The sequence below is a fragment of the Lynx rufus genome, unplaced genomic scaffold, assembly GCF_022079265.1.
Source record: "Lynx rufus isolate CCGP_SWC_20201006 ecotype Redwood Valley unplaced genomic scaffold, mLynRuf1.p SCAF_7, whole genome shotgun sequence".
NCBI classification, from domain to species: domain Eukaryota; kingdom Metazoa; phylum Chordata; class Mammalia; order Carnivora; family Felidae; genus Lynx; species Lynx rufus.
The window spans coordinates 121918153-121932955 of NW_025814889.1; the positions used below are offsets into that span (position 1 = coordinate 121918153).

At 38.2% G+C, this 14803-nt stretch overlaps 1 protein-coding gene across 1 annotated transcript in view; it reads left to right on the top strand.

Annotated features, from left to right (window-relative positions):
* The first annotated feature begins 1895 nt into the window (after nucleotides 1–1895).
* Nucleotides 1896–14803, top strand: part of MYBPC1 (myosin binding protein C1) — a 146968-nt gene continuing 134060 nt past the window's right edge. The window contains exons 1-2 of the mRNA XM_047066402.1: nucleotides 1896–2043; nucleotides 12015–12209. Of these exons, the coding sequence (XP_046922358.1) occupies nucleotides 1896–2043; nucleotides 12015–12209 (343 nt within the window). The remainder of the gene's footprint in view (nucleotides 2044–12014; nucleotides 12210–14803) is intronic.

Here is a 14803-nt window from a genome sequence, read left to right on the forward strand (position 1 = left end):
TATCTTTAGATATTTTGGTTTATATATTTTTATCCAACTCATATAATCTAGGTGAAATTTGATTTTGTATTTTGATGCTACAGATTCTGATAATGAAGCTATTAATATAAAATAGGCTTTACTCCTTTTTCATGGATTTATGAAAGTTAATGAAAACATTTTTAACAACTAAAATGAACCTTCTTTCTTCAAGTTTGCTATCCCCCAAATCAAAGCTGAGGATACCCTATGTGTTTGCCTTTGCAATATGGTGAAAAATTATTTTGAATTTGATGGATGGCTGTCTCTGTAATTTAAGCCTGGATGGATTTTAAGAGCAGTGGGTAGATACTAGAGATAAAGGGGGCTGCAGGTAGGGATTGTGTGTACTTTGTCAGGGGAGAACAGTGAGGCATCCCATAAATGTGTGAAACAGACTGCCTCAGGGATTGTCAGGAGTAGCCCTGACTTACCTAGGCCATGAACTAGTTAAATAAAAGACTAAGCATAGAAGAAGAATCTGGAGCAAGTAGGTTTTTATCAGTGGGCCCCAGGATCAGAAATCCACATATAGAGAGCAGCACACGAATGTTTCAATGGTGACCTGATGAGTCAGCCATTGGTGTCAAAGAAGTCGATGTGGTTCAAATATGAGAAATTTGCAAATTGTGCAAGAACAAAGCTTTGTACAATGTTTGGATCTGCTATCAGAGATAGCTTTATTCCGGACAGCTGTGGAAGCTAGTGAAGATTCTCTTTGATAAGCACATTCAACCAGGATTTGTAATGGAGGATTAATCACCAAAAGGCCAGTGAGTTCATATGCAGCTTAAGTGAGCAAACAGAATTTCCTATAATAAACATTTTATGATATATGTGAACAAATAAAATTTCCTTTAACAATCATGCTTTATATAAGCAATCAAATTATAGCAAGTCATGTGTTGAGAGGTCACATTTACAAGTTTTAGAGTCTCTTGGACCCTTGGGAGTCTCTTGTTATCTATTGGAACACTTTGCTTCATATCAATAACTCTTAGTAAAAGCAGGGACACTCTGGGCTTCAAGTAACAAAAAACCCTGACTCAAACTTGTTTAAATGATAAGAAAATTTACTATGTCACAGAACAAGAAGTCCAAAGGAAGAGTGAGCCACCACCATGATACATTATTGTTCTGATTTCATTTTCTGGTGAGTCTTTTGTTTCTCCTTCTTGCCATGGCTTCTCCTTAAGTTTGCTTTTTCTAAGAGTAAAATGACAACTGCAGGTCCAGCTACATCTCAGCACAGCAAATGTCCAGCAATAGAGAGGGCCACTTCTTCCAGTGTCCTCTTTACAGTAAGGGGGAAACTTTCTAGAACCCTCCCTCCCCCCAGAATATCTATACTCATGTCCTATTGTCCATGCCTGGAATCCTTGCTCAAGCCTAAATCATTCACTGGCAAAGGGAAAGGGACCACTGGCACTGCTCAGACGAAATAGACTTTAATCCTGGAAGAGGAAAAAGGTCATGATCCCTTGAGTCACAGAAGAGAGGGATGAATCCCTGAATAAAACTAGTGTTTTGCCTGAAGAGAGAGTAACGGACGTTCAGTGGAAAACCAACAATTTTTGCTACAGTCCACCACTTTGATTGCCCAATGTTTCTACATACACTTAAAAGGTGTTCATACCTTGGGGTGCCTGGCTGGCTCAGTCAGTAGAGCATGTGACTCTTGATCTCACAGTCATGAGTTCAAGCCCCACATTGTATGTAGAGTTTACTTAGAAAAGAAGGAAAAGGTGTCCGTGCCTTTATTGAAATTATTCACATACTGCCTAAGGGGAACTAATCTTAAGCCTCATCGAGTTATTACATCCAAGTCCAAGATTGTTGGATAATGTAGTTTTAATACGTCCTATTATTATTTAGACATGGTAAAGCCAGTAGATCTGGGGCTGAGTGCCATTGAAGAGATCATTTATTTCACTCTCAGGTACCAGAGAGTATACATCATGCCAAGGAGGCTACATGGAGAAGCACGAGGGTCAGTCATGAGGCAGATGGAGGGGGGACTTGTGGGTAAGAGGCTTTATTATGATTTGTGCAAGAAGAAATGTGTAAGGCAGGTGAACAGGTTTAAGATTGGCTAGTTTGAATAATTTAGTGGGGCAAAGAGGCTTTCCCTAGTTGCCTGGTGCCTGGCGCTGGGGTGTTTAGGATGTGTATATAGTGGCCCAGAACATGAGAACCCTATAAGGGAAGTGGTTGGGTATAGACTCTGGATTGGTTGGCTTTTATTTAAAATCACACCCCAGGGAGGACTCCCCCTGGAAGGGGATGGTGTAGGTAACAAGGGAGGCAGTTGGCTAAGGTCAGGTAACTCAGGCATATTGCTGGGTGGTCCAGAAAAGCCTATGTCTGGCATATTCATGCACGGCAGACATTGAAGCATCAAGTTTACGGAAGCTATTAATACAAATGCTTATTTGTCTCCTTTGATCCATGACTGTGTTTGCTCTTCATGGTTCAGCAGTAACTATAATATAAAGTCTGATTGGGAAAGGGCAAGAGCAGAAAACAACTCCCAGTCACTTCCCCTTAACACATATCTTAACCAAACTATACAGGAATGGTGAGACTCCCGCCTGGGAGAGGAGTAAGTTCCTGTCAGTCAATGAGGCTGACCCTATTTCCACTCTTTTCAGGGAATGCCCTTCATCATGTCCTTCATAATCTCTGGGTCTGCCTCTTAGGATAATCTTCCTGTTTATTTTTTCTATGGCCATACCTGAAATAGGCATTTGAAAGATGTGCTTTCTTAGTTCTGAGCAGCAGTATGTTATTACAAGTTCAGAAGTCTGAGATTGCCAATTCCACATTTTAGCATTTGCTACTGACAACACCCTACTTCCTGGTACTGAATTTTGAACTCTTAGTTATAGCTAACCGAAATCAGTTTTGAAGCTTTAATCACTGAAGTATTCACTGGGATTTATTGAAATATCTTGCTTACAGAATTTCTGAGGAAGCTAGAGGACAAGCAGCCAGTCATTAAGCCCTAAACCACATCAAAGGTCTGTCCAAGTGAGGACATCACTGCCACTGTTACCAATTACTAGATGCCTCAACTTTATGTCATCTCACATGTCACTGAAAAGAGCTACCATAGCATCACTGTTGCTCCCAGAATCTATCTTGCTGCAGCCATTGCATTCAGTTGCAGCAAGACAGTTATCTGCCATCCCGGCTTCTATAAATCTCTAGATCCTCATTTACATTCTGGGAAGGGAACTTCTGATTGGCTCATGCTTGGTCATGTGCCCGTACGTGACTGCAAAGAAAATGATTATCTGGAACTTTCGGTTATCATTTTTTTAAGTTTATTTGTTTATTTTGAGAGGGGTGAGGGGAAGAGAGAGAGGGAGAGATAGAATCCCAAGCAGGGGACGCAGGGTTCAATCCTGTAAACCGGAAGATCATGACCTGAGCTAAAATCAAGAGTCAGTCGCTTAACTGACTGAGCCATCCGGGCGTCCGTGGAACTTTCAGTTCTTATACTGAGAGATTGTTTCAGCATCCTATCAAGACTCCTAAGGTCAAAAATTCCCCAAACATAGGATGAGGTTCAGATGCTGGGCAGCCAAAAGAATGACAAAATTCATTAGAATTTTTAACTACAGCAATAAGAATCAGAGCATGTATAGTTTACTTTTAAAGACCTTTGCTCTGCCTGGATAGTCTCCAAAAATGCTCTTGGTTCTTGGTTGTTTTGTGCTCATAGGAATTTAAATAGTCTCTAAACAACTTTTCCTTATCTTTCTGAAAAGACAGTTTCAGCACAGCATTTAAATTCTCCAAATATAAAATAAAAATTTTAACTTATAACTGAAGCTAAATCTAAGAAATTAAAGTGTATAATGTCTAACTTTCACAATATGGAGGCTTTATTCATATCTGTTTTCCTTTGTTTAGAGATTTCTTAAAGTGTTCCAGTTTCATTGGGATTAAGTTTGAAGAACTCAAAATAATATAATCAACCAGTCACAACTATATAAGATAACCGATACTGATTTTTCCCCAAGAGTATTTTCCGGTTGCCACAGCTTGCTTTGAGGATGTAAGCGGTACATTGGGAGTATTCAAAGTTTAACAGCCACTTAGGAACAGCTCTCAATCAATGACAGATAGGAGTTGGTAAATACTTACCTCTGTCTCTTCATCCCATAGTTGGAATAATTCTGAGAAATGTTCTTCATTTGTATGAGGACAATGCTCCTCCAATGACGACTGATGTTTCTCATTTGAATGACACTCAGTTGTATCAATTCTTGATGACGGCAGTGGACCAGGAGATAGAATTTACTGGAATACTAGTATGTTTCCTGTCTCCTTTCTCCCTCTTTCCTTTTCTGTTTCAGGCAGACTATACCATGAGTCAAGGTGGGTGTTAGAAGCCCCATTTTGTAGATGGAGAAATTGATACTAGAAGAATTTACATTTTCTAAAGTCAACCTACTAATGAATGTCTTATTGTCAATTTGAACTCAGGTTCAAATTCTTTCTACTATGCCATAATGTCTGCTGATGTAAAGAGTATCTTAGTTATGCCTTGATATAGGTTCTCTCCTGTGTCAGTGCTAGATCTTCATAGCATTATTGTTGTGCAGAAAAGCCTTTGCTAAGTTTATTCAATGCTATTAATAAAAATGATATATAAAATAACCACCTACTTTCCATCACTGTTGATGGGAGTGTATATTAGTATACTTTTGGAAAATAGTGTGATGGTATTAATCAGTCTTAAATCCACATAATTAAAGTCAGTATATTTTAAAAATTTTATCAAGGCACTCATGTACAGAACTTAAGCTTTAAGTAGTTCTAAAAAGTTTATAATGAAAAACAGTAGTAAAGCTGCTCTCTCTCTTCTTCCAGAGTTGCTCTTGAGAGGCAACAACTTCAAATTTTTTAGCTATTTCTTTTACATTTATGACACATGTCTAAATAAATTCTAGTGCTACTATTTCTTGGTTTCCCAACTTTAGATAATATCAGTTAATATTACCAGCCTGCCAATCTCCTGTGCTGGGTCCACACTTATAGGATATTAGGCTTCCTCTCATTTTGCTAAGGAACATCTTCAAAGAACTTCTCAATATAACTTTATAACAGGTTAATAATGTTTAGTCCATGTATGTGTAAAACATCTTCATTTTATCCTTATACTTTATTTGTAGTTTGACAGGGTAGTGAATTCAAGGTTAAAAACCAGTTTCTTTCTGGATTTGGAAGGCATCTCTCCCTTGCCTTCTCACATTTAGTTTTGAGACACCATGTGACCTTCAGACAGTAGCTCCTTTTCTTTCCTTTTGGAATATTTTTGGACCTCCTTTTAATTCTGGGTAATTCTGAGATTTCTTGATGTGTTCCCTGGCATGAGTATTTTTAAACATATTATGTTGAGCGCTTATGGGACCTTTTAAACCTAGAGACTGTGCTTTTCAGTTATAGGATATTTTTCTTGTTATTTCTTTGATAATTTCCTCCACACTATTTTCTTGGACTCTCATTTTAGAGATCCTAACCATTAGATTCTGTGAATTGATCCTGTAAGTTTTTTTATTCCTCTTCTATTTTTCAGCTATTTTATTCTACTTTCTGGAATACTTTAACTTTGTATTCCAACTCTTCAATTAAATTTTATTTTATATATTATATTTTATTTTTTTCTTTTAATGTTTATTTATTCTTGAGAGAAAGAGCATGAGCAGGGGAGGGGCAGAGAGAGTGGGAGACACAGAATCCGAAGCAGGTTCCAGGCTCTGAGCTGTCCTCACAGAGCCCGACACAGGGCTCGAACTCACAGACCATGAGATCATGACCTGAGCTGAAGTCAGACACTTAACCGACTGAGCCACCCAGGAGCTCCTATATTACATTTTAAATAGCCAAATGTTATATCTTTTTTTCCTGTTTCATTTTCACTATATCTTGCTTTTATTCTATGGGTGCATTATCCTCTACTACCTCTCTAAAGTTATTTAATATATAAGTTTTCTTCCATTTCCAGCATAATTTCCTTTCTTTCCAAGTGCTCCCCTCTAGTTTATTTGTTTTCCTATTTACTTGTCCTTCTGTCTTATGTTTGTGACTTTCTTCAAATGTCTGATGATTCTGGTCTCTCCACTAATGTGCAAGGTACTTAAAAGCATTTTTTGGTAGAATTTGCTGACTATAGACTTCATTTTAAGATGGTATGGTTGGAAGCTGGCTATTTCTCTGGGGAACCCAAATGTTTTCACCTGCAAAAAATCTTCTTGAGAACAATATTCCTGGAGGGAGACTGGGGTTCCCAGAGTAGAATGAAAAAGGATTTGAGTATCCCATCATTCAGTGAGCAGACATTCACTCAATATTAGTGTTTTTAGCTTCACATTTCACTCTATCCTCCAACCTAAGTTGGAGCCATTCTGATCCAATTTATCCACATAATAAACTTATAATCTCCTATTAGATGGAAGAGTTACCTTTCTGGATGGAGGAACTGGAGATGAAAGTGCTCCATTTAAAGACTTCCAACTAATCATATATTTTCAACCCTATGTTGCCTTCTGCTTTCTATGATACCTGGTGTCTCCAAATTCTGAACTTCTCAGGCAGGGGCAAATCAGCTTGGTTCATAAGTTTCTCCTTCTGTACATATGGGTTTGAAATGTGCTTTTGTTGTCCAAGGCAGTTACTACCTCTCCATTGGATCATTTGTGGGTCTACTTCTATGGCCTATTTTTCCTCTTGGCCCCATTTCTTGGTATGTCTGGTACTTTTAACTTGAATGCCAGATATTTAATATGAAAAATTATAGACTCTGAATTATTTTATTTTCTCCAGGAAGGATTTTTTTCTTAGCTTTGGTTAAAATATAGATTAGGAGCAGATCACCTTAAGCCAGTCAGGGGTTGAACAAATTCAGGACTGAGTTTCAGTCTTTATAAGGTAAAACCTATTTTCTTAAATAATTTTTTAATGTTTATTTATTTATTTTGAGAGACAGAGAGTGTGTGAGCAGGGGAAGGGCAGAAGGAGAGGGAGAGAGAGAAAATCCCAAGCAGGCTCTGTACTGTCAGCACAGAGCCAGATGCAGGGCTCTAACTCAGGAACCATGAGATCATGACCCAAGCCAAAATCAAGAGTCAGACACTTAACCAACTGAGCCACCCAGGCAGCCCATAACCTATTTTTAAAATACTATTTATTAGGGTATAACCCTGCATATATGTTATACCAAAATTAATTTTTTTTTTTTTACTTCAAAAAGTCTGATTTTGTGTGATTTTAACAAATACATCAGATAATGGGTTTTGTAAACATATGTTTTTTAAACTGCGCATATTTACTTCCCAGGAGTAAGAGTAAATGTATGATATTGTGGGAATATGGTGTTAAGCTAAGGATCAACACACTACTTTATTTTGGGGAACAACTTCTACCCAGATAGGGACAATAAAAATCATTATGTTTTCATTAAAATAAATTTCAGTGTATTAATCACAGAACACAGTATTTATGGGGTGCCTGGGTGGCTCAGTGGTTAAGCATTGACTCTTGATTTCAGCTCAGGTCATGAATTCACGATTTGTGGGTTTGAGGCCTGCATCAGTCTCCATGCTGACAGCACAGAGCCTGCTTGGGATTCTCTCTCTCTCTCTCTCTGCCCCACCATTTTCTCTCTTTCTCTCTCAAAATAAATAAATGTTAAAAAAACAAACACAGTATTTCCATTAATTCTTATGCTAAATCATGAAATAATTTTTTGCTTCTGGCAAATTGTTTCAGTCTATGTATCCCAGGAATAATTCCTCTTGAACTTAAAAGGGGAAGTTTGAGAAACACTAATTGCATCTAATTTGCTTCTTCCTCCTTCTGTATTGCTCCAATGGCCAGGAAATTTGGAACACAAGATCACAGGCATTTAATAACAATCAGTCCTACTCATTTGTTTCTCCATTTACTTGAACACTCTTATTCGTAATTTCTGATTTAATTACTCATCTTTTGTATATATTTATTTACTGTTTTTTTAAGTTGAGGGAAATCAACCGAATCTAATATAAGGAGGTTAGATAATCAACATAAGAGACATTAGCATTTCTTAGGCTATTCAAATGGAATTACTATATTGCTGTACTTTAAAATATGTAGGGCACCTTAAAATACAAGGAAAACCATTAGTTGTATACATTTGGTCACAGCAAATTAGAATTTCTTTTAGGTTTCCCTAGGAAAATTTTTTTCAGAGGCAAAAACAACCCAACATTTATTATGGATATTTTTAGAAGCATTTATATGTAGGGACTACATGATATCAGGATGATGTAAAAACATTTTTGTGAAGCAAGAATATCCTATCATGTCCCCTGAGTGACATGAAGGAATATGTCATTCAAAGTCATAAAAATATTTTTGCTATCCTGTTACCTCCATACTGAATAACTTATTCAGCTCATTTGACTTTGTGTCCACGGTCACACAGCTAAGAAGGGGCAAATCTGGGATTTAAGACTAGACTGTCTAGTCAGACAGTTGAGAATCTGATCTTAACTACCATGCTGGTACTGAGAAAATCTAATAAGTCATTAGGCTTAGGAATAAACTTGGAAATTTAATTTACTAGCCTTATGTAGAAACATTTCTGTTGACTGTGCCATATTTCCAAGCCCAAAATGCATTATCATATATTAAGATTCTTCTACTTCTATACAGAACAGCCATTCAATTATATCCTTCCATACTGGAATTAAGAAGAAATTATTCAGCCTCTTGTAGAATGTGTGGTGTGCTCAAGTGTGTTAAAAATCTTTCCATCCAAACTGGAGAGTGTGATGCTAAGTGAAATAAGCCATACAGAGAAAGACAGATACCATATGGTTTCACTCTTATGTGGATCCTGAGAAACTTAACAGAAACCCATGGGGGAGGGGAAGGGGAAAAAAAAAAAAAAGAGGTTAGAGTGGGAGAGAGCCAAAGCATAAGAAACTCTTAAAAACTGAGAACAAACTGAGGGTTGATGGGGGGTGGGAGGGAGGGGAGGGTGGGTGATGGGTATTGAGGAGGGCACCTTTTGGGATGAGCACTGGGTGTTGTATGGAAACCAATTTGTCAATAAATTTCATATAAAAAAAAATCTTTCCATCCATACACTAGCATTAAGAATTGACATCAACAGAATTTGAGTGCAATATCCTATAAAACTGCCAAACTTCTGTATTAATTTACATTAAAATTATCCAGGGGTGCCTGGGTGGCTCAGTCAGTTAAGCATTGGACTCTTGGTTTCAGCTCAGGTCATGATCTCACGGTTCTTGGGTTCTACACTGTCAGTGCAGAGCCTGCTTGGGACTCTCTCTCTCTCTCTCTCTCTCTCTCTCTGCCCTTTTGCCACTTATGCTTTCTCTCTCTCTCAAAAATAAATGATTAAACTTTAAAAAAATATATATCCATCCCTTTGTGCATTCAATAAACATTTACTGAAGACTGCTGTGTTCCAGGAACCATTTCTAGATATTGAGGATTCAGTTGGGCACAAGATGGATAAGGTCTCAGCTCTCATGAAGCTCACTTGCTAGAAGGGAGAGACAGATCTTAAATAAACAAACACACAAAATGTCATAAGTGTCTTGCAGAGAACTAAAACTAGGGACATAGAAGCAAGATGGTAGGGAGGGGCTCTGTTACTGCTAACAGATCTTTAAGACTTTTCATTTTAGATAATGGTTTTCTTCTCTTGGAGAAAGCAAGCACAAAGTCTTCTTTAAATTTATCACTGTACCTTTAATAATTGGTCCAGTACTCTTTTTACTATTAATGGGTAGAAAAGTCTGTATCTCCTTAAGGAAATGGTTTGATTGGGATAAATGAGTTTACCATTAGTGATGTCTTTTTTTAAAAAAAAAAATTATTTATTTTATTTTAGTGAGAGGGAGCATGAGTGGAGGAGAGAGGCAGAGGGGGAGAGAGAGAGAGAGAGAGAGAGAGAGAGAGAATCTTAAGCAGGCTCCATGCTCAGTGCAGAGCTGACATGGGACTCAATCCCATAATCCTGGGATCATGACCTGAGCCAAAATCAAGAGGTGGATGCTCAACTGACTAAGCCACCCAGGTGCCCCTGTAATGTGCTTCTAAGGATTGGATTGAGAACAGTTACTGTGGGAAGCCAGATATTGTAAGAGAACATGGGGATGACTTCCAGCTTTGACTGACTTTGGGCCTGCTCTTCATTTAGGGCTTTAGTGACATCTCCTATAAAGAAGGAAAATATGATCACCAAACTCAAATGTGTATTATTAGAATTCAACACACACATATCCTTAGGATATATTGCTAAAGTTCCTGTAACAAAGTACACTAATCTGGATGGCTGAAGCAATGGAAATGCATTATCTTACAGTTCTGGAGACTAGAAGCTTGGAAATCAAGATGTTGTCAGGATTGGCTCCTTCTAAAGACTGTGAGGGAAGAGTCTGTTCTTGGCCTCTTTCCCTGTGTCTCTTTACATCATCTTCTCTCTATGCATCTCTCTGTGTCCAAATTTCACCTTTATAAGGACACAGTTCATATTGGATTAAAAGCCCACCCTAAATCAGTATGACCTCATCTTAACTAACTACATATCAACCCTATTTCCATATAAGGTCACATTCTGAGATACTGTGGGTCAGGACTTCAACATATGAATCTGGGGGATACACAATTCAACCCATAACCCAGCCACATAGAACTTTGTGTTACATATTATAACTGCACAATATTAATATATGTTCCAAAGTATTAATGAAAAATACCCTGTTTCCAATTAAATATTTACTCAAAATATTATGCAGTTTAAATGAATTGACATTTAGGCAGAATATCCAGTCCAGGGAGAATTGAGAGGAAAAAAATGCTCCCTCTAAATTGAAGAGCTAAGAAAATTGAACATGGCAGATGAATTCGACACTGGCACATGGTGAGGTAAGTTTTGTTTCCCCTCTGCAATGTGTCCTTTATACTAACTATCACAGTCAAGGTGCCCAAACTCTAGAAGCATTTAGTTGTTTTTTTTTTCTCCCCCTCACTGGGCCCCTGCCTTTAGTAGACTTCCATTAAGCTCACATAAATAGACAAAGATTTCCATGCTAATTAGTTCCCATGAACTAAGTATAAATTTGTGGATATGATAGCTGATTAATTTTTATTTCCTCTTTTTTCCTTTATTGACTTTTTAGATGGCCTTTGAACCCAAAACTATACATATAATCTAGATCTCATATGTAATCATCACAGTATAAGCAATTTTGGCATTATTTTAGGAATAGAGCACTTTCTTTCATGAGAATATTGGAAACAAAGCATGAGCTAAGGACTTTGGCCTTTTCTTATCTGAACTTTACCCTCCAGGATTTTCCTTAATCACTTGCTTGTCCTCTTTTTCCTCCAAAATAGAAATTGATTCATTTTTTTCCTAGTTGCACACATGTAAACGATATTTCTTATTAAAATTTAATAATAGATATAAAGGCCCAATAGCTACCTCTTTAAAATATCTCCTTCCAAACCTTTTCTATACACAAACAAATATGTATAAATTTTACAAAATGGTGTCATAAGTGTGCACTGTTTGTGATAATCTCTTTACACAGAAAAATGTGGGTGAATCGAGCCTCATATTGTCATTTAATCACTGCATGGTTTTCCTTGTGTTGATATGGTATGATGTATTTAATAGATTGACTCTCCAATCTTGATTTGTATAATTTCCAAAAATGTTTCCAGATTTCATACAAATCTTTACCTATTTATCAGAAGCCAGCCTTTTTAGGTTCAAACTCCAAGTTTTAGCAATAAAAATAGAAACCTAGGGCACTGACGCCTGAGACATAACTCCTGTCAGGTCACATCCTGTTCAGAGTGCCACCATTTTTCCACTGTGAAACATTACTTGAACAGATTCTCAAAATAGCACTCCCTCTTTTTAGCATGCCAGTGTCTCACTTGTGTTATCTGGCCCTCCCAAGCGGCCAGCAAGAATTCTCGACTCTTCGGCCTCGGAGTCCCTCTGTCCCTGTGCCAGACCAGACTTAGCAATCAGGACATAACACTGGGGAGCTGCAGGCAGTTGGAACTTTGGGACAGCAAGCGGGAATGTAGACACATGGACCCGGCCAGCTCCCTGTCTCCACTCATGACAAGAGATCCTGGTGTCATGCATGGTAGTGTTCTGAGTTGGGGAGAAAAGGTCAGGGGTATAGGCTCATGGTGTACTCTAAGCCCAACCTGCCAGCTCCCATTTTGTACTTGCTGTTATCTATAAATTACAGAGCAAATTTAGGGAGATTATAGATTTTTCAATTCTCTAATTTTCGTTAGACATAGTATAACTTAGTAAAAGAGCATGGGCTTCAGAATCAGTCTTAAGTTCAAGACTAGATCTGTCACTTCTTGTCCATGAGACCTGACACACGAGCACTCAGTAAACACAGACTAAATGTGTTGAAGGCACATTTGCCAACTGTATAAAAGCGATGATAATAGTACCACTTCACCATATTGTTGTGAATACAATTTGATGAATGCACAATTGGCCTGGGGAAGGTATTTCATAAATTAGAGCTGCCACATTTTTTCAGTCTCAGAAGAAAAAATAGAGTTCTTACTAGAATCAGTTTTACGATGCTCTTGCCCAACTTACTTGTTCAAAAAATAGTTATTAAGTAGGTTCTTGGAAAAGTACTGAGAAGTACTGGGAAAAGATGTTGAACAAGACACTGTCCAGACCTGCAGTCTAGAAATTTTCATTCATTCATTCATTCATTCATTCACTGAATGCATTCACTTCCTATTAGGTACTGAAAACACAGCATCCAGCTGCAAAATACTTCTATCTACTTACTTCTAGCTCCATTGTCATCGTCCTGTGGACCACAGTCACAGGTTCTTAACCCTATTACTCCTTGCTTCCATTCTTGACTTTTTGAAACCACTTCATACTCAGAGTGGTCTTTCAACACTGTAAATCAGATCATGCCATTCCTTTGCTAAAGCATAGAATCCCATTTAGAATAAAATGCAAATTTCTTATCTTGGCCCACATAGCTCTGCATGACCTTGCTCCCTCCTGTATCTCCAACCTCAGCTTAGTCTCCCCTTAGCCCCTTATGCTCCACAGATTGCCAATTCCTAGAACCAGCCAAACTCTTTTCTGCCTGAGGCCTTTTCATGTTCTGTTCTCTCTACCTGGAATGCCATCTCCTATGTGGATGACAGTCTTCTTCTCTTCTTTAATGTATCAGCCTGAAAGTCCCCTTCTCAGAGAAGTCATTCCTATGCCTAATGACCAGTATTTATTCCATAGCAAAAGCATCTTGTTTATTTCCTTCCTACTACTTTTTTATAATCTGCATTTATTGTTTCTATTTATTTGCTTACCTGTTTATTGTCTGTCTTTCTACTACATCAGCCCATGAAGGCAGGAGCCTTGTCTCTTGACTATTGTTTGCTCTTCATTGCCTAAAACTGTGCCTGTCACATAAAAGGCATTGATAATTTGTTATATGGAAGAATGAATGAATGAATTTTTATTGTTTTGAAAAACTTCAGTAGTAGAAATTCTGAGCTTCAGTTTGGCACATTCTAGGACAGATATATTTTGATGTCAAAAATTATTTTATGTTGGGATACACCTTTTTAAAAATTCCAGTATAAAAAATTTCCACGGGCACCTGGGTGGCTCAGTCAGTTAAGCGTCCGACTTCTGCCCAGGTCATAATCTCACTGTTCGTGAGTTCGACCCCCCTCGTCGTCAGGTTCTGTGCTGACAGCTCGGAGCCTGGAGCCTGCTTCAGATTCTGTGTCTCCCCCTCTCTCTGCTCCTCCCCTGCTCATGCTCTGTCTCTAAATAAATAAATAAATAAAATAAAAAGGAATTCCAGTATAGTTAACATACAATGTTATATTAGTTTCAGGTGTACAATATGATTCAACAATTCTGTATTACTCGGTGTACTCAAGATAAGTGTACTCCACGGGCGCTTGGGTGGCTCAGTCAGTTAAGAATCTGACTTTGGTTCAGGTCATGACCTCGCATTTCGTGAGTTCAAGCCTCACACTGGGCTCTCTGCTGTCAGCTCAAAGCCTACATTGGATCCTCTGTCCCCCTCTCTCTCTGCCCCTCTTCCACTCGCTTTCTCTGTCTCTCTCTCTCAAAAATAAATAAAAACATTTTACTTTTTAATTTTTTAAATAAAAACATTTAAAAAATATTTTTAAACAAGGTAAGTGTACTCTTAATTCTCCTTCACCTATTTCACCCATCCCCCCTCCTCTTGGGATACACTTTGAGAAATGGATAGAGTGTGACTTGGGGACGACATGGGAGAGTCCATCTCCTTCAGGAGATAAGCAATAAGAAGGACATTCCAGCAGCAGAGAATTTTGAAAACTCATTTGTATTTAGGGACGTGAGGAGTTGCTTTTTCACCGTCCTCTAAGAATTCATGGTGAAGAGGATGGGCTTTGGGGCCAGGAGACTGGATTCACATGACTGCCTCACCACGTATTAACTGTGTGACTGTGGACAAGTCAGATGATGGCTCCAAGTCCATTTAAGTGAGAAACGGACCCCTGAGTCTGTTACAGAGTAAGTGCTCAGTACGTGTTAATTATCCTTTTCATCTGATAAAAAGATCTTTTGAGACGTACTACTGTGAATTTAAAATGCACTGGTAGCCAAGGCCCAGCTTGGGCTACCCACAGGGCTGGGTAGGTCAGAGATGCTTACAAAGTGGGGGTGCAGCACAGCAGAGCA